This window comes from Chaetura pelagica, unplaced genomic scaffold, assembly GCF_000747805.2.
Source record: "Chaetura pelagica isolate M959 unplaced genomic scaffold, ChaPel_1.0 scaffold985, whole genome shotgun sequence".
NCBI lineage: Eukaryota > Metazoa > Chordata > Aves > Apodiformes > Apodidae > Chaetura > Chaetura pelagica.
In genome coordinates this window covers 24,832-49,942 of record NW_009953324.1, presented here as the reverse complement: position 1 = coordinate 49,942, position 25,111 = coordinate 24,832, and the positions used below count along the sequence as shown (strand labels likewise).

At 38.1% G+C, this 25,111-nt stretch overlaps 1 protein-coding gene across 1 annotated transcript in view; it reads left to right on the top strand.

Moving 5' to 3' along the window:
- Positions 1-6,194: 6,194 nt before the first annotated feature.
- Positions 6,195-25,111, top strand: part of KREMEN1 (kringle containing transmembrane protein 1) — a 20,919-nt gene continuing 2,002 nt past the window's right edge. Inside the window, exons 1-7 of the mRNA XM_009998142.1 lie at positions 6,195-6,264; positions 8,439-8,601; positions 12,479-12,570; positions 19,346-19,470; positions 19,875-20,028; positions 23,322-23,654; positions 24,056-24,214. Coding sequence (XP_009996444.1) covers positions 6,195-6,264; positions 8,439-8,601; positions 12,479-12,570; positions 19,346-19,470; positions 19,875-20,028; positions 23,322-23,654; positions 24,056-24,214 — 1,096 coding nt within the window. The remainder of the gene's footprint in view (positions 6,265-8,438; positions 8,602-12,478; positions 12,571-19,345; positions 19,471-19,874; positions 20,029-23,321; positions 23,655-24,055; positions 24,215-25,111) is intronic.

Here is a 25,111-nt window from a genome sequence, read left to right as displayed (position 1 = left end):
GGCGGCGGAGCGGGGCAGCCTCCCGCGGAAGGGCTCTGCCGCCCGGCAGCACCTCTTCGAGCTCGTAACGACGGTCCTTCCTGCTCGCCCCACCGGTGCAGGGCTGGAGCTGCTGGTGCAAACATGCAGGGGGTGTTTTCGTGAGCAGTTTGCACCGTGAGGATATTTGAGGATCTCCCTGTACTCACTGAGTCGAGAGCTCAGAAAATGGTAATGTAAGCGTGAGGTGAGAGGAAGAAGGGCAGTACATTTTTTATCAAAGCGGTTGTGGAGCTAGATCTGTAGGGAGACAGGAGTGTGGGGGGCATGGGTACACTGACTCGCTGATGAAATGAAATAATCAGTCACAGCAGGGCAGAATAGGGACTTGAAGAGCTTGGAAGGTGGCCTTCTTACAATGCTGCCCGAGCTGCTGTCAAGCACAGACTCCTCTGACCATTCATGTTCTCGTTCAGCCAAGGAATCTGTGAAGCCTAAAGCTTCACTACCTGTTACTGTGAATTTTCACATACAGTTTCTCTGCACCCCCTTTTGTCCTCATCTCGGTTGTTGCTGATTTCAAGTACTGTGGTTCTCCTCTGATAAGCACTGGCCCAGCTTCACAAGATCGAAGTGGCCATTCCATATGATCACAGTGTTTCAGCCATCAGATGTATGGTCCTCCTGGATACATTTTGCATATTCCAATCACTATTATTCTTTATAACACAGAATTTGCTCCACATGTTTTCACCATGAACAGATAGTTGCTTGCCAAGTTTTTGTATATGCACTTAAATAGATTTAGAAAATACAGACTTTTTTTTTTGGGAAAAGCCTTTTACAAGAAAGATAACTCAGAAAGTAAACTTTCAAACTCCTTGGTAGTTACCTGAAGTAAGTAAAATATGAGAATCTTTTTAGATAAGCCTGTAGAGAGCTGCCTAGACATGAACATAGCTAAACCATGTCTAGCAGTCTGTTCCCAGTACCATTAGGACATTTTGGTGCCTATAGTAGGTGCTCCTTCCTTTGCTTAAGCTGAACAATGTCTTCTGGTAAGGTTTCTGCACCTTCACTTCTATCCTCTAGCCAACTTCTAACTGCATGCACTGGCAGCCACTGAAGGGGACAGAGATGCCAGAGCACAAGCAGCTGGAGCACTGGGAGCAGGAGAGAATATATAATGCCTCTCTCTGAAAGGGTAGCAAAGGAGAATGGATCTAGAAAGCACTGCCACCCATGTGTCTTCTAAAGAGCCTGGAAATAGTGCAAATCTACACTTCAACAAGCACCTGTAATTTCTATGGCACGTACAAAATATTGAGAGTTGCTAATTTTCACAAACCATGCCTCAGGATCTTCCTGACCCTTAATTCCACAGGAACTAAACAGGATCAGCTGGGTCATGTTGCACTTGAAGCTAACAGAGTTCTGAAATTTCGTTTGTAAGGCAGTTTGTCATATGGTACCTTTTCCTTTTTTATAATCAAATGCATCTCGTAATAAGTTAAATAGTAAAATGCATTCAAAATACAGACTACGTCAGATCACCATCTGCTAAGATAGGAGAGAAACTTTAGCCTCTGGAATTACCTTATAAAAAATTACTCTCATTGTCAGAAGTTAGAGCAAATTAGCAATTGGGTTTGCACATAGTACTGCGCTGCTTTTCACAGAATGTTTCTGCTTTGCTGTGTGATATCTAACAGTTTCTACTAATCCAAACACTGACATTTGCAGCATTCAGTCATACCACGTATCTCAAGTGAATCAGGAATAAGGATGGGTGAATAGGTTGTCCAACTTTAAAGGATTGTTGACATTTGGTGAGCTTTGTATTACAAGGCCAGAAAGATGGAAATGCCTTCACATTTTTCAGTGAAAAAATGTTGGTTTATATACTCAGTGCAGTAAGTTCTCACTTCTAATTTCTGTATTTATCATTTTAATTTCATTTCCCCATCAGAAATGCATAGGATTATTAGTCTTCTTTTTCCTTCATCTGATTTCAGTCCATTTAGTAATACTGGGTCACCATGTTCTTGGTTTTCTTCCCAGCTGAATCTTACCTTTAAGCTGCTATTTCAGCCTTCTCTTACAAACTTTGTATTTCTTACCTTCTTTTTCTGCCTATGTCTCAAGAAGCAGTTCTACTTGATATGCCTTAAGCAATCATCGTGGAAATACTCAAAAAAGTATTTCTAACCAGACAGAAAATGAAATCATTAATCAGGCAGTTCAGCATATCATGCTTGTACATGCATAGAGTGTAACTCAAAATCCAGAGTTATGTGAATGGATTTAGGCAGGACGGAGCCAAAGAAGTGGGAGGGAGGCAGGGATTACATGCTGCCAGCTGCAAAATTTGCATTCTTTGTCATATCACACCATCCTGGTTGTGCAACTGACCACTCCCTCCATCCACACAGTATCTATGGGCCATCCTGATAAAATTTCTAAAGGGATTCCATCTGCCACTCTGGACAATGAAACAACAGTTTTAAAACTTCATAAAGAAAGAAAATAAATGGGTGTATTAAGGAACAGAAATTCTTATGGAGCCACATCATGCATTCTTACTTCCAGTGATCAAGAATCACAGGACAAGCAAGTGTGTTTGCATCTTGTGCCTGAAGACCAGCCAGCAGCTGCAAAGCTGTGGCTCATATAGAATGTTTGTATTGTATGAATAAAAAGAAAAAAGGTACAAAATACATACTTTTAAGCATTATAAATAATGACAACTGCCTCTTATGCTTGTATCATAACATGCTGGCTTCCAACATATTCCAGAGAGGGTCTAGCCAGTCAGACAGAATTTACCTTTTCAAAAACAAAACACAACAACGAACCAAACAAAATAACCCAAACCAAACAGAAAAGGAGAAGTGATGAAAAAATTATTAGATTGAAGGTTAGTAATCAAAAGTCCCACAAGAATAACAAGTGCACATATACTCTCACACTGCCAGGGAGAACAAGTATGGAACTCCACATGTCTTTGCATTCCCAGGAATGCACATTCTTACAGGACAGACTTGCTTAAGTAAAGGTTTGATCAAATGTCATGTGAGTATTCACTGTCACTGCTCTTTGGTTTGGACCAATGCTAAATAAGACTCTTTCTGACCAGCAAAAGTTACTGCATTTCAGGACTTTACAAAGTCATACGTGTATGTCTCTGTGTGTCTTTGCAGATACGTAAAATGAGAGAGACTTTTAAACTACATGCAGAGTACCCATACCCTGCTAAGGAGAAACAATCAGCTAACCAAGTGCCCTCATAGCATCACATCAGAATTTTACTGGCTGATTTACCAAATTAGAAGTTATTTTCTAGCAACTTTTAAAATTGCAATTTCAAACAAAGATTGTTCTTTCCTCATATTTTTTTTCTTTTGTAGCAACTGTTCTGTTGTCAGGCTTTTTACTATTACAGCACAGGCACCCAGGCCTGTCAGTTTTGATAAGGGCTTTTGTTATATTAGTTTTAATTAGAATAATAAAGTATTGTAATGTAGAAACACTACACTGATTTTTCACTTAGGGAGGTCTGAAACAGCCTTATAATACTTCCCCAAAACATTTATCTTGCATCATAACGTAATATGGAATGAGGTTATGTTTTTCCTGACCAATCATATGACAGTATGCAAATCAACTTTTGGTTCAATCGATAAAACTGCATCTTCAAAGAAAACCATTGCACTGCTAAAAATATTTTTAATAATGACCACAGAAGCCATATTTGTCTCTTTGATCTCTTGAAGCTTCTTCTGGTTTTAATCAGTGTTCCCCCATGAAGAACTGTGGCAACCTATGATAATAGAATCTCTATTCACATCCATAGGGAAACAAAAATGTTCTCATCTGAAGAAGGTAATTTGGTGTTCTGTCCTCTCCATCCGTGGGCCCCTGCCTCTGTTACTGCTGGGGTATCTTGGCATCAGTTAAGTGGTTTCTGTCCTTTCCTCTGTGCATTACTCTCTCATTGAAGTGTTTCTGCTGTCTAATTATACCCTTTCAATCAAATTAGAGACTGCAGCATCTGGTTAGTGCCTGTAACTGTTGCCATCTGCACCTAGATACAGTGCTTTTATTTAAGGAGGAGTGCTTAAATTGCAATCTATAGCAGGAACTAGGACAACAGTTGAGGTAGAATGGAGATGACTTAAAATCTTCCTAGAACACTAAGCACATACATGCATAAAGCAGCTGACACTTGGTTGTTAACAGACCCAGCACCTTTGATTCCACATCCTTATGGTCTGCTTAAGCATTTTTCTGACTCAAACCAAGTGAGAACTGAACAGGCAGTTAGACCACATAAATTCAAGGAGCTTTTATTTCTTGCTCCAGCTTTACAGAACATTTAATGTTTTGGCTATCACATCACTGTAATGAAACCCAAGATTTAAATCACAGCTACTTTTAATTACCTTTCATTAATCTTTTTTTTTTTTTTTTTTTTTCAAAGAAAAAACCTTGCTGTTTGTTTGGCAATAGCTGGTAGAATAATTTCTGGCCCAGGTAGGCCAGTTTCTGTCAAACTTTAATCTGTCCAGCCACTAGTCAGCATTTGAAGTAGATTCTAAATGTCAGTGTTTTATCATAAGTGGTTCATTCAGTAAAAAAGTCTGTCTCACATTCTGCACTACCTTAATATTCCAAGTGATCCTAAAGTGGCGTCCATGTGGAGTGCAGGCAGCCATACAGTCCCAAAGTAACAAAGGCATAAATGATCATTGTAAGGTCCCTACATCGAAGAAGAAACCAAGACAGATGGAAAAAATTTCAACTACAGCTGCTGTTTGATCTTCCAAATGTTGATCTGGCTCTAATAAAACTAATTGTGAACCTGTATCACACACTGAGCATTTGCTCATAGTGGACAACCATCTCCAGGCTTATTTTCTGCTTTTTCTTTCTAGCAGTTGCCATTCAATGTATACTTACCTAGTCTTAGTGTTCTCTTAAAAAAAGAGTTATTTTTTCTGTCACCCATGGCACCTTATGTGTTGAAAAAAGCCCTGACAACACACCTCAGTCCATGTTTTCTCACTAAGCATTATCCTGAACAGGACTTGTTGGAACCATTCAGCTTTTCATGACTAAAACTACTGCAATGGTTTTCCATTAGTTTTGTTTGCAGTCATCCCCATGATAGGGTAGAAGCAGCAGGGGCATCAGGCAGTTAACAGAGTGAAGTAATCACAGAAATTGATTTTAATAATGGGTTTGACACAAGTCTCTACCTCAGACTATGTCTGAAAATGAGATGACTAAGATGTTACAAATACGAGAGGACTGGAGACTTCAAAATTTGAATGGTCACAGCTTTCTCCATGTACTAAAACCCTGGTGTTTTAAAACAGGTTTATGTTTGGCAGGGTGGTTTAAACTGAGCCTTGGGTACATGAAGAGAAACCACAGGACAAATCTATCACGCACAGTGGCACTTTGATGCCTTCTAGTAATCTGTTGGCCACCCCAAAGTGCCTTTTCTTCTCTTGCTGTCTGCCACCCAGAGAGCACTTGGATACGGTGCAAGTTTTGTTGTAGTATACCATAGTCTTGCTGAAATTCATAGAACTGGTAGTAATTTCCTTAAGTCACTGTTCTGATGTTAGTTAGATTCCAAACAAACGGCTCCACAGCCTAAAGTAAGATGGAAGTTTCAACCAGTGTGAGGCACCTGGATCCCACAGGTGCAACAAAAGTGAAGGAGAAGTGACAGTTGTTTGGTTTTGATTTTTTCCCACCTCTCTTCTACCAAAGGGAAATCAGGTAATGTGAGTAAGCCCAAGAGTTTTACTAGTAGTGTTCAGTCCACTCTTTTCTGGTTTCTGTGACCTGAATTAGTTTTGTGCAGACAAACCTGGCAGAGCTTTTTTAAGCACATCTTTTCACAGAATTATCACACCAGCGATGCAAGATGAAAAGAAGGGTAGAGGTTCTGTCTAGCCTCCTCTTCTCTAGAATCTCTTAGAACTCTTGTCTTTAAAGCGCAGCCTATGGATTTGAAACAGAGAGGACTGTGGTCTGTCTGCAAATGAAAGATTTGCTTTGCACCTTCACTATGTTGAGAATATTAATTTCAGAGTGAGATTGATAAGATAGTGTGTTGGCTGTTGTGCAGCAAAATTACTGTGATAAATAGAATAATTCAGCTGTTTACTGCCAAGATACTGAATATGCTGATAGTAGTATCCATGTTACTAGGAATTTTACAGAAAATTGTACAAAATATATCTCAGCAGATCTCAAAGCTGATTGTTCAAGGTAAAAAAGGACTGAGGGCCTCATATTTAAATGCCAATATTTACTTGAAAAGATTGCACTCTAATGCTATGGCAAGACTACTATTAATTATTAACAAAATTAAAATTTCCTAGCAAATTCTCTGTAACACAAAAAGGTATTTCATTTGCCAACAGCTGCTAAATTCCATAATTTAAATTTTCATTAATATTTTTTTTTCTGGGATAATCAATTTTTTTAGTGGTATCTAACTGCCTCTCACTTCTACATCCAAATGCCAACAAAGCTGGGAGAGCCTCATTACAGCTCAGCTGGCATATTTTTCCCAAATCTCTTGGTAGTGCAGAACAACACAGGAAGCAGTGTTACAGCTACCTATTGTCTTGGGAACAAAAAAATACAGCTAAGAGGAGTGAAATGCTCTGACTCTTCGTTTTGAGCAGTGTCCTGAAAGTACTAGTGCAATGAAGTTTGAAGAAAATCTATTAAAATGAGCTGACATGAAAATGAAAGGCAGTCATTTCTGCAAACTACAGCATGGGCTAGTCTTAGCAAATCCCAGAATGGCTCGATGTTAACTTAAGTTTTTGTGTCAGATTACATTCAGGTATTGTAGCATTCCTTGCATTTCAGAGTAGATGTTAGTATATATTGCTTCTCATTTAGAAGTGAGAAGCAAAACAAGTAATTGCACTAAATAGATGTATTTTCTGGATTATTTATATCTTCTCAAAACTACTTTTTTTATACTGTGTGTTATTTTGTTTATTAAGTTTATGTTTTCCTCTCTTTTCTGCCACATTAACTAACTTACATTTTTCAGCTATGACATAGAAAACTTTATACATTAACTGCAAAGCAAAAGAGGTATTGAAGAAAGTTGCAACACTGTGGTGACTTTAAAGTAGGTTTTTTATCATCTGTTTTTGCAAATATCTGTGGTTGCCTGAATACTGGAAACATAGATGTGCATTTTCAAGTATATGTAGCTCACCTGCATGGCTGAGGCAGTCAGGTAAATTCCAGTAAGGAGGAATATTGACTTGAAGCCTGATTTTATTAAATTAGATAACTTTCTGTCCACAGATCATAGCAGTATACAGTAATGGCTGTGCAGACATCTCTTCTGTGTGTCTTCAGCAATAAAATTCCATTTAGTAGAAATCCTAACTTGCCTAGGCATGAAAATACACAGTGAAGGCACAAAAACATCAGCTTTCATCTGCTGCGTAATGAAACTGTGAAATAATCACTATAATTGCACCGTTCTGATATTTGTAGGCCCAGACTAAACTAATTTCAAAGGCATGGTTATAATACTAATTTTCTCTTCTCCCACAGTGTTTTTAAATACAAAAAGATGTACTGTTACTATCAGGATTAAGCTAGACATGTTTGTTTTTCTTCCTCTTCAGACTCAAAGGTCTTTCCAGCCTTGCTTTGTAAAGTATCTCTCATGAGGGACACCTAAGATCAGCACACTCCACTTCAGAGCACTCCGCCTCAGGGCAGTGGAACATCTCTGCAGCTGTTACATGGTTTCTACAGAGAACACTATTATATAGAACTCTGAAGCCTGCAGTTAGTAGAAAGCATTTGTGACTTTCCCCAGTAATGATACTCAGTACAAAGAAATGTTTACAGCACTGTAACACAGCAGTTTCCATTCTGTCAGATTACTGTATTTTAACTCCATTTTAAAATAAATGCATGGATGAGAAATGTTACCAAGTATTAATTAAAAACAGGATGGACACATTTATGGTACACTAACTATAATTGCTATTTCTGGAAGATGATCACAGAATGGTTGAGGTTGGTCGTGACCTCTGGAGGTCAGCTTGTTCAACCCCTCTGCTAAAGCAGGCTGCCCAGGACCACAGTATCTCCAAGGACAGAAATTCCATAGCCTCTCTGGGCAAACTATTCCTCTGCTCTGTCACCCTCACAGTCCACAATTTAATTAAAAATGCTTTGCATTTTTAGAAAATGTAAAATTTTTCATACATGTGAATATTTGTTTCATCAGATGTCAGAAATAAGACCCAGCAAAGTATTTAGTTGTCTAAACAATGCAGGAAACATGTTAGTGAAAGGAAACATGGTCCCTTGGGGATGGGGTGGAGGGTGAGGGAAGAACAATCAAACACTAAACCTACATAGATTCTCTCTTTTCCATTTCCATCTCTTCCCAGAATGTTATACAGCAAATGGGGCTGACTATCGTGGCACCCAGAACCAGACCTCCCAATATGCAGGGAAACCTTGCCTTTTTTGGAATGAGACCTTTGAGCATCCTTATAATACTTTGAAATATCCCAATGGGGAGGGAGGGCTTGGAGAACATAACTACTGCAGGTAAGAAATACCTCATTGCTACTAACATTGCCTGTATACCCAGTGTTACGTTAAACAGTTTACTCAAAATTGGAAAATTTCCTGTCATACAGTGAAGAATCTCAGAACCACAGATATCTACCAGGTTTTGTTTTATTCTCTAATCAGCACCCTGGATCTACCAGCACCATTAGCAGAATAACATTTTAAACCCAGCTGTCACACAAAGTCCATATCAAATATCCAATTTATAATTTGGCATGACAGAGAGACACTAGGGATTACTTAAATGAAAAGGTGGAAATAATTTTTAAAAATATTCAAGTCAGAACAGAAGCACTAGTGAATGTCTACAGGAGTCTCCAGAACTTTTTTTTTATCCTCACCCACAAATCTGGTTCTGCTATACACCATGTTTCTAAGTTTTGTGCAAATGAAAGTTATGTAGTCACTGAAAATTCTCAGCATAAGATGGCCAGTCACTTGGAGTTGTTATCTGAATTCAGGAGGTCAACTGTAAGCAGTTAGAATACCAGCTCAAACCTTGACAGATCCACTTTCATTTCCCTGCCTTCTTGAGAAGTCCTCCGTAACTATGGGTAGAAGTCAGATTGAAACTTAAAATAAGAACTTTAGAATTTAAGAGCCAAATAATGTAAGTTCAGAGATGTTTAGGCTCTGGAGGCTCTTTTCAGCCTGCAACATTGAACTTCCTGATGGACGTCATCCATTTGTAGGACGTCAGCCTTTGTAGGACTGACCAGCTAAGTTTTTATAGCCATCTCTGTAGGTGGGGAATATCTTTATAGATACCTTCCTTAAGCAGTGATAATCATCAGCTAGGATAAGCGTATAAAGTTGAGTGGTGTCTCTTACTGAGTAACGGGGACAGATATGTTTAAACCAAAAGATTTAAGAATTAAGTTACCTAAGGCATAGCAATAAAATCTCTAATGTCTTCTTCATGAAAAGGTTTGAATTACACCTCATTTCTCCTAGAAGATGACTTTACTTAGCAGGTTATAGGCTTTCTAGGGTATAGCCTATACACATGCCACCTTCATGTTGAAATCATTTCACTGTAAGCAAAATAAATCAGGAAAAACGAGGCATAATTAATATACAAGAGTTCAGCACAATTACTGTATTGTGAACATAGCATCCTCGTATTGATCCTAGAACTCTTCCATATTTAATCAGAGATAGACATTTAAGAAAATATGATCGAGCCAGTTAATGGAGAGTGAGTAAAAAAGTACAGATAAGAGGTCTTGCAATGTGCAGCAAACAGATGAGCACATTGATGAATCGAGTCAGTGGCATTTCCAGAGTATCTGATGACTCAGGAGAACATTTCTCATTAATAAAACATTCGTGAAGGACAGGGAAGAAAAAGACTTACTCAGGATCTTTTCCAGTGGCTGTAGCAGTGCTTCAAAATAACACTGTTCAATGTGTTGCACCAGTGGACTCTGTTTTCAGCCACAGGAGAAAGCATTATTGCTGAGTTCTGAATTGACTCACTTTTGAATCAGTTCAGCATTTTCTACCTACAAGAGGAACTCCATGGGAGTTGGGCATTCTCTTTAGAAAATGGCTGGGAAACCAAAGAAACCCACCAAGCTGTCTACTATCAGCATGAGAACACTGGAAGGACTGTCTTCCCATCAAAAACATTTCAGATCAACTTCAAAGCCTTCCTCAGCCCAACAACACCAAATGCGTAACAATTCTTATGACATGTAGAGAGTCTTGTCTCTCAATGTACACCCTGACATGGAGCTATAAAGGGCTAGAGGCCCCAGCATTATATCCGATACAAATAGCAGAATCAAGAACATAGGTTTGATTGTGGCACTGTGGCAATACCCTAGATAGACTGTATCTACAGGGTTTTACTTTGGCAGCCATCTCTGGCTAACAGGGTAGTTAGTACAAGGCAAAACATGTAAAAGCTATGCAAAAAACATGCATAACAAACTATGTTTAGCTAAGTATTCAGTTAATCCTTACTAGAGTCTCACTTTACTCAGCAAATTAAAATTTTGTGTTAAAAGAAGCAAAAAACCTATAATCTGGTATGTCTGAGGAAGGATTTGATTACTAAATACAGCTTTTTAACCTCAATCTAGCTAGATTATCCCCTTCGAGATGGAGTTTGACTGGAAGGTTAGCAATTTCCTTCCTTATGGTTAATCACTTGGCCCAGGAATATTCTCACAGGTATATGGGATAATGATCCTAACTAACAGGTGCATTTTAACTTCACATTCAGTTGGAAAAAAGCTTGCAAAGTTACTGTTTTAAGAATGCCAGGGCCTATCTTTAGTGTGCATTCTTGGCAAGGCCTTGTGAGTGAACATACAACTGTTCTAGCTCTTTTTCTGGCATTCATTTGCTTTGTGACAATGGACAAGTTGATCTTCCCTTCTCTGAGGAAACATGTATCTCACAAGGCTTCTTTAAGGCATAATACATTAGGGTATTCAAGGCTAAATTTTAGGGACAACATTTGAATAATCTAATTTTACACTTAAAAGAAGCATGTTATCTCTCCATGGATGGTCCTTCCTTGGAATGCCTCAATGTTCCACCAAACCTCATTTCAACCGTAACAAAATTATGCAGACTGATTTTTTTTGAGATTTGAAAGGCACTCTGTTGTTTTCTAACTGTATGAACTTTAGAAGTTAAAGGCAAAGATTTCTAAAGACATTCATCACATTTCTCTGCAATTTTCTCACATTTTAAGGCATTTATGTGTGGAGTGCCATTATGATGATTCAGTTACAGACATCTGATTTCTATCATGCAGGTGTAAACCCAAAATTTCCTGTAACTGAAATCAAGGAAAACTGTGTTATTTTGAGTACAACTTTTCCTTGATTTTATTCTTCTACTTTTTTTAGCCACTGGAAGGTCTGTCATTACGCCTAAATTCCTAGCACACTAGTCTTAGGGTCTCCTCATCCACTAGTCTGTTTGAAAGCTTACCTAGCAGCATTTTAGTCAGCTAAATTGAACAAAGCACGAGTTGTCTTCAGCATCATGTTATTTGACCAAAAATCATTCCCAGAAGTTCTGAAATTGGATCTCCCTCAAAGAGTTGTTAATATGCCCAAATAACAACATGCAGCTGCGTGGACACTTCAATGTAGGGGAATCTTATTAATAGAATTAATGCCAAAGTACATTATAAAAAGATTGCAGTTGGTCCTAGTTACATGGAAAGGTCATATTTCAACCTGTCCAAAATAACAATTTATTCTCTTAAACCGATATTTTCAATGTGAACAGTTTTTCAAAATGTACATAGAAAAAAAACTTTAAATAACAGAATGACAATTAGATATGCACTGTAAATGATGCTACACAACAGCAAAGAATAGTCACAGACACATAAGGAATTATCTCATCTATCAGTGTATCAAATCATGGGAACACATTTATTCAGCTTTACTGAAGGGGAAGAATAGACCTCAGTCTTTCCCAGGAGACTTGTAGGGTAATTTTTTTTGTCATCATACAGCAGTTGGGAGTCTGGACTCTTTTGAAGCAAGGCAAAAATCAAGTTTAGGAGTCTAAGGAACCTGTACACAGGATGTAGGGCTAAAAATTTTTTTCTTTCTCAGTATTATCCAGAAATAGCTCTGCACTTTTTCGATTTAAAGGTAAAAGAAGTTTTAGAAATCTCTAGCATTCTGTCTGTACTGTAATAACCAAAATTACCTGAACTTCCTGACCACTTCTGCATTTTTCTTGGTATGTAAGTCCAACAGGCTAAATATTTTAGTAGGTATTAGAGCAAATGATGATACTGAAGATTAATAAGATTTATTTTTATGTGTTTTTTGAAAATATTTGATGACTTTTCACTCACTCTGCTTTTCCCTTTCAGGAACCCTGATGGAGATGTCAGTCCATGGTGCTACGTTGCAGAGCACGAGGATGGAATATATTGGAAATACTGTGAGATTCCATCCTGCCGAAGTAAGAGCACCATGCAAAATTTTAGGCCTACATCTGAGTTGAACAGAGACTGACCGTTACACATCCATGGGTAGTGATTTTTCAAACACAAACTTGGAAAGGGCAAATCAGCTGATCTTCATTTGCAAACTAAGCAATATTTTAAACAGGTCTCTAGAGTTAATAACAATCTTACTGAATCATTCCTCCATTGCTATTCTCTTCTTTTAATCCCAGAATTACTGGAATATTTAATTGATAAATAATACCTTACGGAGAATCACTCAAAATTATAAAGTACTACTACCTTTTTGAGTTCACAGTAATATGTCATTAATTTTTTAACATCTAGACGACAAAAAATAATAGGAAAAGTTTTTGGGTTTGTTTTTTTACAACATACATGTGTCCACCATTTGCAATTAGCTTGTAAAATGGATCGCATTAGTTTAATGTGTATAACACATCATACACAGAGTTGCTTTGAAGAAATAAAGACAGTATGAGAGGACGTAGGGAAAAGGTGGCTATTTGTGAGGTAAATGGGAGGTCTAGGGCTAGAATTCTATTCCTTGCATATACATAGCATTGCTGTCAAACCACAAACTGAACTTGGACCTTTTTTTAACAGATAATTCACAGGCTATTCACCTGAAGTTTCCTTCCACTATTTAATATTTTGCATGTATTATGTTATTTATCCTGTCAAACATGTAGCTTTTGTTATGAATCCTGTCAATGTCTTCCAAAATTTTAATTCCTGAATGCTCCAAGATAAACTCCTAAGAATCCAATTCTTTAAAATATTCCTAAATATTAAAACGATTTCTAGTTTCACATGTTAAAAAGGAACCACAGCTATAGACTGTATTAAGTCTAATCATTCATGCCTTTACTTACTTTCCCAGCTTCTTCAGCTGACCTAACATAGGCATACTTCCAATTGGAAAAAGCAAATTTCATACGTGAAGAAAAAAAAAAAACAACCAACCAAAGAAATATTAATCTAAAGAGATTTCTTACTTTGTCCAGTTTTCTTTTTTTATGAATGTGAGAGAGTGATTCACATCTTCAAGGAAGGCAAACAAATAGACAATGTGACCTTAAGTCAAGTGACTTTTACCTTAAATACACACTAAGGAGTGTAATTTAAATAACACAAAATCATTTAGCACTCTGATACTCATTATTCAGAAGACATCATACTCTTATTTTACTAATATACCAAGTCCTATTTAGGAAATATAACACTCCTAATTAAGAAATTTATCTTGGTCTAAAATGAAAGAATTTGCATTTTCTTTAAAGACCACAGATGTTAACAAATTCTCTGGATATGGCACCAGTGAAAAAGTTGAACAGCAAATTCTCTCCACTCCATTTGTTCTACACAAAGGATCCTTTTAAAACCAGACTCACTCTATTTTCTCTGTGGTGGGGAGCAAAGGATTTAAACTTGGACACTTACTTATACAGATAATCCAGACTTATATTTACAAAATGTCCTTTTGACCAGTAGCAGCTGCTTCAAGCATTGCACTGAAACTGGATACTAGAAAAAGGAATTGCAGCAATTTAGAACAAACTGTACATTGCAAGCCTATCCAAGTTTTAATACAAACCTCACGGTTTATGATTCTGTGTAAGTATTAAGAAAAAAAAAACCCCGAACCAAAACAAAACACCCAACAAAAAAACCCCAACTTCTATTATTTACCAGGTTTTCCTTTTTCAGTAAGCATGGTGCTAAATCATAGAACCATCAAAAAAAAAAGTTTAGTACATAATACAAAACTGAGTTTTCTGATGAAGCAAGAAAGCAATTGTGTAAAGAAATCCTATTTGAAATTTTTAGAGAAGTTAGCAAAAAAGTCTTAAATAAGTTTCTTTTTTATAATTGCATTTAATACTAGAAGAGGCAAGCGTCTGGAGCATAATCTACCTATAAACTGTACCCACATAATACCACAACAGTGCCAACATGAAGCGTCTTGATTGCCCAGAGAGATTTGCATGCAATGATTCACTCTAACAGTAATTAAGAATCTCCAGGTAGGAATTTTTTATTCTGATGAGGATTTCACATAATGATTCATGTCTCATTCACTAGTATTTATACGTACCACTAAGTGTTTCATTCAGAAATGTGTTCTGGCACACTGTGTGTGTAAACACACTATACGAAATTTAGCAGTGTTCCATGGGGACAGATGGGTATAGTCACAGAAGACAGTGGTGGTTACCTCCCCCAGCAGGAGCTTCACCTTTCCATTTCTTCCTTTCCTTTTCTTAATGGCTTGTCTGCTAAGCAGACTGGAATGGACATAAATGATTTAAAAGACAAGAAGGCAGCCCTGAGTCCTGAGAGAACATGTGCATCTCACATGGAGAATTCAGAACTGCATACTTTAGGTGGTTTGTTTGCAATGTTGCAGTTATGCCTAAGATTAATGGTCTCTTGTTAATAAGGTTAGGTTAAAATTCAAAGGAAATAACAACTTAAGCTTACAAAAGGTAAAAGAAAGAAAGGCTTGCTGTCCCACTTAAATTGCATCTCCATGTTCATGGCTCCCATGAGTCTCTTACCACAAACAGATTTCATTACTGGAATCATATCTCATGTGTGCATGTATATCATGTAATAAATGTATTTATTACTGAAATACTGATGAAGTATTAAACAGCAGAGTATAACTTGACCTGTACACATTTTAACACAAGAACAAAGAGAGTAGCTCACACAAATTGAGACAGCCTACTAGTGCACAGAACCTTTGCAAAAAGCTAGGAGTCACTTGGAAGCCAGCTAGATGAACATGGCCGGAACACTATTGTGAGCTCAAAAAGATGAATTTCAGATGTGCCCTTTCATATAACATGTCAAAGTTGTGGTATTTGTCAGGACTTCATTATGTCACATGCTGCTTAAAAGAAAAATAGCATGCTTGCACAAAAGAGGTGACCTTTGAAGCACAAGAGAACAGATAGATGCAAACAGGTGAAAACCAATGTGAAAGTAAGACATCACTGATCAGCTTACACAGTATTCACATGATATGACTACCTCGTTTTTGCCAAGTCTCTTTAGTAGGCTAAACATTAAAAGCAAATTAGGGCAAAAAATTACGTTGGAAATGTTTACAGGTCAGAGAAACTAAACAGTCATAACCTGTCTAGAAATACTTTTGATTCTTCATTTCTTTATACATAAGTGTATATAAATATACATATGTAGTTTTATACATACACATAGGGTCATAGGATAACCTAGGTTGGAAGGGACCTCAGGCTGTCATCTAGTTCAACCTCCTTCTCAGAGCAGGGCCAGCTCTGAGATGAGACCGAGTTATTACTCCATTTGTCAGATTAGACCAAGTTCATCCTGTCAGGCCAGCGCAACCTCCAGTGACACCACATGCACTCCCTGTCTGGGCCCCTGTTCCTGTGCTTGACTGCCAGCATGGTGAAAAGTTTTCCTTATATCCAGTCTGCACAGCTCATGTTTCAACTTAAGCTCCTTACCTCCAGTCCAGAATGCATCACTGTAAAGACCCTGGCTCCATCTTTGTGACAGCCTCCATGTAGGTACTGCAAAGCAGCCAGGGACTGCCCCCAAAGCCTTCTGTTCTGCAGGCCGAAGAGACCCTGGTCCCTCAGCCTGTTCTGACAGGGTGAGTGCTCCAGCCCCTCAGCATCTTGGCTCTCCACTGAACTCACTTCAGTCAGTCAATGTCTTGTCCTTAGGGCCCCAAAAGTGGACACAGTGGTCTTAACGAGTGCTGAGCAGAGGAACAATCAGTTCCCTTGATTTCTGGCTGTGCTCATCTTAATACAGGCCTGTTGGCAGCCTTTGCTGCCTGACACACTCCTGGTCACATTCAGCTCCCTGTCCATCAGGACCTCCAGGGCCTTTTCTGCACAGCTGCTCCACACATGTAAATGTACACTGTCTCGATTTAGATTTATGTGGAGTGGCTCTCTATGTACGCATCCTGATTCAGTTTAATATAGTATGAATAAGGAGCATATTATTCTAATATATTAAAAATATTGTTGAAAAGCAGTAAATTTTCATCACTGTGGATCTGATACAAGAGCAGTGTTTACCAATTAGACCTTCTTCAACTCAAATGATCTCCCCTCTACTATTATGTTGATACTATGCACTCTGATTATCATTGAGTAGGATCTCAGTGGTGTCTCAGGTTAGGACCAGCCCATCAGGCAAGGGAGAACTGGCATATCAAAAATTATATATCCATGTACAGGAGTAATTTTTTTGTGTGTCTTGCCCCAGTTCAGAAGAGCATTTAATCATATATTTGACGTGGGACCACTAAAGTGATTTTAGTTGAGTATATATCCTTGGGCTCGTGTAGTTTGGTGATTCGATACCAAAGTAATTTGAAGAGCTGGGCACTAGCCTGGAAATTACTGTTCACTGTTAGGCTAGATGGATGCTTCTTCTGTTTACTTCTGATCACATGACACTAATTCTGTTTGCTAGATACAAGAAAGGGGCACGAAAGTGTACCCAAATGGTATGCTTGATTTAGTTACAAAATATAACAAGTTTTCAAATTATTCAGTCTGGTTTCTTAACATAGAACATATTGAAGTACTAATCTTCTACAGACAAAGCTGAAGGGTCTCAGCAGTAAAGCTACTTTAAAAAATAAAAATAAAACAAAATTAAAAAATAAAACAAAATAGATGTGTTTTTAGGAAATCTCAGGTCTCCTAGGAAAATGAGCTAGGTTGGTTAACTAGGAAGCTTTTTCTGGGTAGCAAAATCATGCACTGTACAAGAACTCTCTGAGTTCTCAGAGTTATCTGCCCAGCTGTACTCAGCTGGGGTGGGGATGCAAATGGGGATTTCCAAAGGTATGTTAAATCAGGCTGTAACTTGAAGTCTCAGTACTTCTATGCATGTTACTGCAGGCCATATCAAAGCCATAACTCCATGCAAGCATTTATAATTGAAATTGTACCATTCTTAGAAAACAGAATTATTCTTGGAACAATATTTGAAGAAACATTATCTAATTATTAAAAAAAATACAGACTTGAATTTTCTTTCCAACTTCTTTATGATACTACAATCATCCTCCTTAAGAATATCACCATATACAAGCTAGTATATTTGCTGTTCACTAATAGATATGCTAACCTTCTTCCTCAGAATAAGGAAGCTGTCTTGGGCAACAAAGCCTAAGTCTGGAAGCAAGTTTTCAGACAGACCTTTTAACTATTTCAGAAGTCAGGATGATTCCTATTTTAAGTTCACAAGCTCAGTATATAATATTCCAAAATAATAGGAATGAGACTGTATTTTTTAGAATTAGGCAAGTAGAAGTTCTGAATTCAAGGCATTAGTTCAATGGCTGCTGCCCATGGACATATCTAAGACATCCCAGAAATGGGCCTTCCGGAATTCTATGAAGAGATACTTTCAGGACTACTGTACAAGATTGCTCAGTACAAAAAGCATCACTGCATTCCTATAGTACTTATGTGAAAGTGCAGTAATATAGAAGTTTACTAACACACAGGTTATCTGGTAAAGGGCCACCTGTACAAGAGATGGCTATTTCAAAAGAAGCCCCAGAACAGCTAATCCACATGCTATCACGCACCAGAGGCTGCAAAACCCAACATTTCCCCTGAAAAAAAAACCCAACAAACTATAGGTAAGCTGAAAACCTGAAAACAGTGCTGTGTCACAAGATGTTAGCAAGAGAGAGTTCAGAGTTTACTGGGTACTGAAATAGCAGATGAATGAATAAAACTCACATACAGTTCTCTGACATTCTCACATGTTATACAGAGCTGTGGAGGTTAGATGAGCAAAAATAATTCTTGTCAGTCTGGCAGAGGGATAAAAATTACCTGACCACAAAGCCAATAATAGATTTAATTCCAAGTATGTGAGCAGATACGGCAAATAGGCAAATGGTAATTTTATGCCATTAGCACCCCACATCCTCTCTAGCAGTCATGGCTAAACTCCAGTGCTTTGATGAAAAGTACAAAACCATAACAAAACAAAAACAGAGGACAAATTATGCACTGAAGGGGAAAAACTCTTTCTGACCTCCCGAAGTGACCAAAGAGCTTTGAAATCTTGTATTAATACAGTATAAATACATGTTTCTTTAAAAAAAGTAATATTGCTCACTTTGGCTCTCTTTATACTTGCCATAAAATATGATACTTTGCATTAATATCGGAATTTGAATTATAATTTGGAAAATTAGGAAATTCCCCTATATAAGTGTATAGTCCCTCCCATAAAACTTGCCAAACTTCATCCTAAAAGAGTTTAGGTTCCCTTCCTCAAATATCCTGTTTAGATAACTGCCAGAACTTCACTGTTTCGAAGAACAGACAGAAATCACAGTTTAGTTTCCATTATTAGTATATGCATTATCATAGTAGAAAAACTCACAGAACCTCTGAACCTACTTAATGCCTTTCTAAAAAATGTCTCTATCAGGAGAAATGAACCAGGTATTTGGCTTGCCTATATTACTACAGCTTACAGAAACCAACTGCAGAGTATTGCAGGTATATTGCTGAGAAGATATGATACAATTTCACCACCTGTCATTTATCCCTGGGCACCTTTGGAAACTATAACAAGGATCTAGCTTATTGTAACATTTCCCACATTGCAAAAATCAAGGCAAGAACATATAGAGAACTGCTTAGTAACCAGGTAGTGCATAAAGTGCTCTGTGTCTTGGGTGTTTCCAGACACAACTTTAGAGTGACTGTTGTCTGTTATTCTTGCCAGTGCCAGGGAATCTAGGGTGTTACAAGGACCATGGAGAGCCACCACCCCTGACTGGCACCAGCGAAACCTCCAACAAACTCACTATCCAAACATGCATCAGTTCCTGCCGAAGTCAACAATTTAAGGTGATTTCTTTGACATACATTTACAAAACGTTTTCAAAGACAAAAGATAGCAATATGCCTAAAGCTCTCTATCATGCTTCTCTCCCCTCACCCTCACTCCAGGGGATCTAGCCCTCTCTCTGCAACCAGAGCAATCTGGGCAAACAACTAGTTAATTATGCCAGGATGCCAGAAGAAAGTGTACTTGTTTACTGCACTTATGATATAACCTAACTGCCCTCCACTCCATTTTTCTTGCTAGTCTGAAGTAACTCAAGCAAAAACAGTTGGTGGTGCAACCTCTGACTAATGATACTTCTCTAAAACACACAAAATCTGCTGCCAGCTTTCTTGCTCATAAAAACTCCTGACGTCACTCCTTTACACATTACCCCTCCCTTTCTTATGCATCTTTGTTGTCAAAGTTTGCAGGCATGGAATCAGGCTATGCTTGTTTTTGTGGAAATAATCCCGACTACTGGAGATACGGAGAGGCAGCCAGTACGGAATGCAACAGTGTTTGCTTTGGAGACCATACTCAGCCTTGCGGTGGGGATGGCAGAGTCATTCTTTTTGACAGTAAGTATTGAAACAGGCCCGGTTTTTCCCACAGGAGAGGCCTCAAATGTTCAGCAAATTAGGGAAAAGGGTTTAAATGCAATGAGAAGTGTTACACACAAAACAGGAAAACACCTACATTCAGTATAAAATAAAACTACTTTCCATTTCTGCATAAAATTCACATCCATTAATAATCCATTTCTCTTCCAAGAAATTATGATGCCTGCTTTGGCAACTGACTCATGCTCCAGACATTGGCTCTTACTTCCCCACAAATGGTACTAACTCAGCTGTCACAAACAGCATGTCACGGAAAGATTCCTTCATAACTATCTTACCACAAAGTAGATATATGATTAAATGAGGCACCTCAAATCAAATTTCAGTCTACACCAACTTGGGTTGTTGTTTTTTTTTAAACTAGACAAGACTTACTATAACCCAGTTAACACAACACAAAGCAGTTCAGTAGAACTGGGACAGGGAAGGGGTGTACTATGGAAGTACAAACAAGTTAGTTTGCTATTATGACCATTGCTGGTTTCATAATTTCTTATATATAGAAAACCTCCTTTCTACTCTTCAGCATACATATCAACGCCCGCTGTGTAACTTCACAGGTTGACTGTATGAGTACTCTGTCGTTTGGCTGCAGTGCAAGCTCCCAGTATAGCCAAGAGTATCGGAAAAGTTAACAGTATGCACTGATATATCCATTGCTTCTCAGATCTCAACTGTCTCTGATGCAGAAGTTACCTTTTAAGTCAAATTCAAACTTTCAGGAACTGAAAGTGGCATCACCTGACCACACAACCAAACTTCCTATCTCGTTATTCGAAAACTCTGGTTCCCAGCTAGCAAGACAGAAAGACATTTTATTTGAGACCAGAATAAGTAATTCTACTCAATTCAAAATGGTCCCCAAGATATGGAAAGAAGCACCAGAGCTGCATGTTGCTTTCAGTGTTGAGATAGCACGTAGCTTTACATCACAGCATCCTCTGTTTCCTTCTGCTCTCAGCCTCCCAAATCCTCAAAGGATAAAGACTTTCTCTGTAGCTTTCCTTTTCTGGAATGACTATGCATTCAGCAATATGTCACCCTGAGGACCTGATCTGTTTTTTTCTGATAAACACCAAGGGAGGGTGCTATGGCCAGGCAGAGAGAGGTCATCCTAGTAACTGTCACCTGTTTTCTTTTGCTGATGAACAACACCTGTTCACTTCATTCCTCTTTTGCAGATTATGTCACATCCCCAGAACCTTCACCCCTAATCCCTGTACACACACACACTGCACTAACCTTATGTGTTTACGTACCACTAGCCTGGCCTAAAGTTGTAACATTCAGACCCACAACACAGAAGTCTGCCAGCTCTAGAAGGAAATGAGAGAGGGAAAGCAATTCCGTTCCATCTGGGGTAATGCTGTACTTTGTTAGGCATCTGTGGAGCACTAGTCATTGGCATTCTCAGTTAATATTGCTGTTTTGGAGAACATCTTGTGATTCAGTAATTACAAACAGCACAGCCAAATGTAACAATACCTGTAAGCAAAGAGGAAATTTCTTATCTCAGTGACAAGCTCCAATTCTGTTTTCTCTGTGCAACCAATTCTAGCTATTCGATTAAATCACCAGCTTGTGCCACACACAAATTCCCCTATGGGGCTTAGCACCTCCTCTGTGGGGTCTTTCACAATGTTTCTGCTCTGCTTTCATATTCTTTCAGTTTCTCTATAAGGTCTTTTGTAGTGCGACACTGATGTATGAGGTTTGTTCAGGCTATGATCAGGTCTTGTTCAGAAAAACAGAAATGTTTTCACATGATTTTTCTGGCAGACATATGCTACTTCTTGTTCCCCCAGCTCCTTTTTAATTTTTATTAAAGCTCTTTCTCAGGGGGCTGTGAAAACAGACACTTCAAACCACTTCATTTCCTTTATTTCTATTCTCACAGACCTCTATTACAGGGCTTTAATTAAGCTTTCAGAGAAAATAATTCTACTTTAATTCTTCAGTCCTTCAGCCTATGATATAGGAGAGTGCTAACTGTTGCTCAAAACAGTTTTGTCACTAAATTATTATATAAGGTATATAACATTATTTATTATGTATATAATATTATGAATACATACATATTCATCTATACCTATATACATTTTAAAATTCTATATGTGTCTATACAGATATGTATCAAGTCAGCTGGCTGGCATTCGAGCTTCTCTCTGTAATCATTGGTAAATAAGTTTGCACTGGTAACCTGGATAGTTGTCAAGTAATGCAAGTATTTACTGGGAGTGTACTTGTTTTGAATATAAAAGGTAGCAGCAAATCTAAAATACTTTCTTTAGACTTCATAATGGGATCTTTTTCACATTACTTAGTGAAGGTAAGGTGAAACCTAATTTGGACAAGATCTAAAGTCAGGATGCTTAAAAAGCCCATACAAATTGCCACAAAGGTAATTAAGGGATTACAGCATTCATATAAAAAGAGGCTGAGAGATCTTGGATTCTTGAGTAAAGAGGGCTCAGGGGAATGGACCTTTTAAATTTGTATCATTGAATAAATAACTGATAGGAGCATATGAAGATGAAGCCAGACTCTCCTCAGTATTGTCTAGTGAATAGACAATATGCAATAGGTACAAACTGCAATACAGGAAAATAATTTTAAACATAAGAAAAAACTTTTTTTTTTATTTATTTTTTTTTTTTAATGGTGAGGGTGACACTGGAATAGGTTGCCCAGAGAGGTTGTGGAGTCTCCACCCTTGGGGACTCAAAACAACTAGACAATGTCTCCTGCTTTGAGCAGGGGGATTGGATTAGACAATCTCAAGGGTTCCCTTTCAACCTCAGCTATTCTGTGAAGATTTGTTTCTTAAATTTGATAAGGCTGTGAAGGAATTACAATAATTCAACAGTGAGAGTTAGTCACTAATCTACTTGCCTGCCTGCCTGATAAAGATGGAGTAGAAGTCCCTGGATCAGTGATTTAGCATTTCTCCTGTTCCTGCAGGAATGTGGGAAAGTGTATATGGTTACATACAAGGAGAAAGGGTGGCTGCAGTATTCAGGCTTGATACATAAATCTCAGAGTAATGAGACAGACTGTATCCCAAGCTGATGTGATGCTGTGAGCTGTGCTCCCAGTACTGGGGAAGGACAAGAATAACCAGAGACAGTGCATCCTGCTGGGGTTGCAAGTCTGTACCTTTAAGTCATATTTGAGTTTTAGAATCTACAGAGCACTAAAGCTGTGCATAACTGATGTATAATGTCTTATTTTTATTTTCATTTTTTTCACAGCCCTTATTGGTGCCTGTGGAGGGAATTATACTTCTGCTACAGCTGTGATCTATTCCCCAGATTTTCCTGACACATATGGCACTGGCAAAGTCTGTTACTGGACCATACAAGTTCCAGGAGCATCTCAAATCCACTTCAGCTTTGCCCTTTTTGAAATCAAAGATGCTACAGATATGGTGGAATTGTTGGATGGCTATACCTATCATGTTCTAGCGCGTTTTAATGGCAAGAACCGGCCTCCCCACACCTTTAACATCTCTTTGGATTTTGTCATTTTGTACTTCTTCTCAGATGAAATTAATCAAGCCCAGGGATTTGCTGTCAGATATAGAGGTAAGAAGCTAACTTTGCTGTTTCTACCTTTCAGTGAGCCTTTCAAAACAGACTGGAAAATGACAAAGCGGAAAATAAACAAAAAACCCTTTAGTCCATTTGCATTGTGGTCCATTTTGGCTCTTTCAAACAGCCTATTCCACTCAGATCAAAAGTCATTATTATAAAACATTTTAGTCCATGAGTTTCACTTACTGTTATAATGAACAATTAGCTTCCAGAAACATTCTGAGAACCCTAACTTGGTGAAGAGTAGGCTTTTTCTGGCATCAGACATAATTTGATTATTAGAATTCTGTAAGTAAACCAGAAAGCAGTACATATCTGTCTACAAGCACAAAATTAAGCCAAATTACACCTCTTTAGAAATGGTTACTATAATAATACTCTTGTGTTTTCAGCTGTGAAGGACAATGTGTATAAAAACAAGACTCCAATCAATCAGACTATTTCAGAGAAGACAAATGAACAAGCAAATCTCAGTATCAATGCAGCCCGGTCATCAAAGATACTTTATGTCATCACAACAAGCCCAAGTCATCCTAGTAGCTCCATGCCTGGTAATATTACAAGAAAATGCGGACCAAGGCACAACCTAGAGTCATTATTTCCTTCGCTTCCTCTGCCACAATATATGATCCACTGTGCCTCTTAGTAATAGATTAATTTTCATTTAATCTGTTTATCTTTAATTGTGCTGCTCTAATTTCAGTTAGAAATAGTGTGAAGATGGTGAGTCTTGAGAATGAAAGTACACCAGAATACTATGTGAGTCAGAGCAGCCTCCTTATTAGAGTCAGCTTCAGTGATCAGTGCATACCACAGAGGTGGCAAAAGGTGCTGAAAAAAAGACCAAGCTCTTGAAGTCTGGAAGAGCCTGGATGCTGGATATATTCCAGTTATCCCAGTTCACAAAAGCTACAGCAATAATATAAAGAGGGCTAGACAAGGATGAAGCAAGTTAATGGGTGGAGGACAGATCCCATTGAGAACTGTTGTGTGTCTAGAAGTCACCTTCAAGACATCATTCAGGAAATTGTTGAGTAGTAAATAATTGAAGACTGGAAATGCACTCTTCATCAAGATCACTATTGGTCTCTCCTGTCTTTAAGCTGCCATCCCCTTTCCCATCTCAACATGCTATAATCTCCCACTGCAAGATTATGGAAGTCCAAATGACAATGGCATCCAATAATTTAGAAGTTGGCTTCCCTCAAGCCCTAGTCTCTTAAATAGTTCAAATGTCACAACGCGTCAAGCTGATTTTTTAAGTCCTGCTTGAGGTTCTGGTACAACCAGAACTAAATGGAACTGTAAAGTATAATGACCAAGAGCCTTCAGTGTCAGGTAATAAAATAGCAGACCACAAATACTTATCACCTGTCTCAATAGACTCTAGAAAGGAAAAAAAAAACAACAACCCATACTTAGTGATTACTTACATAATTAGGGAAAGA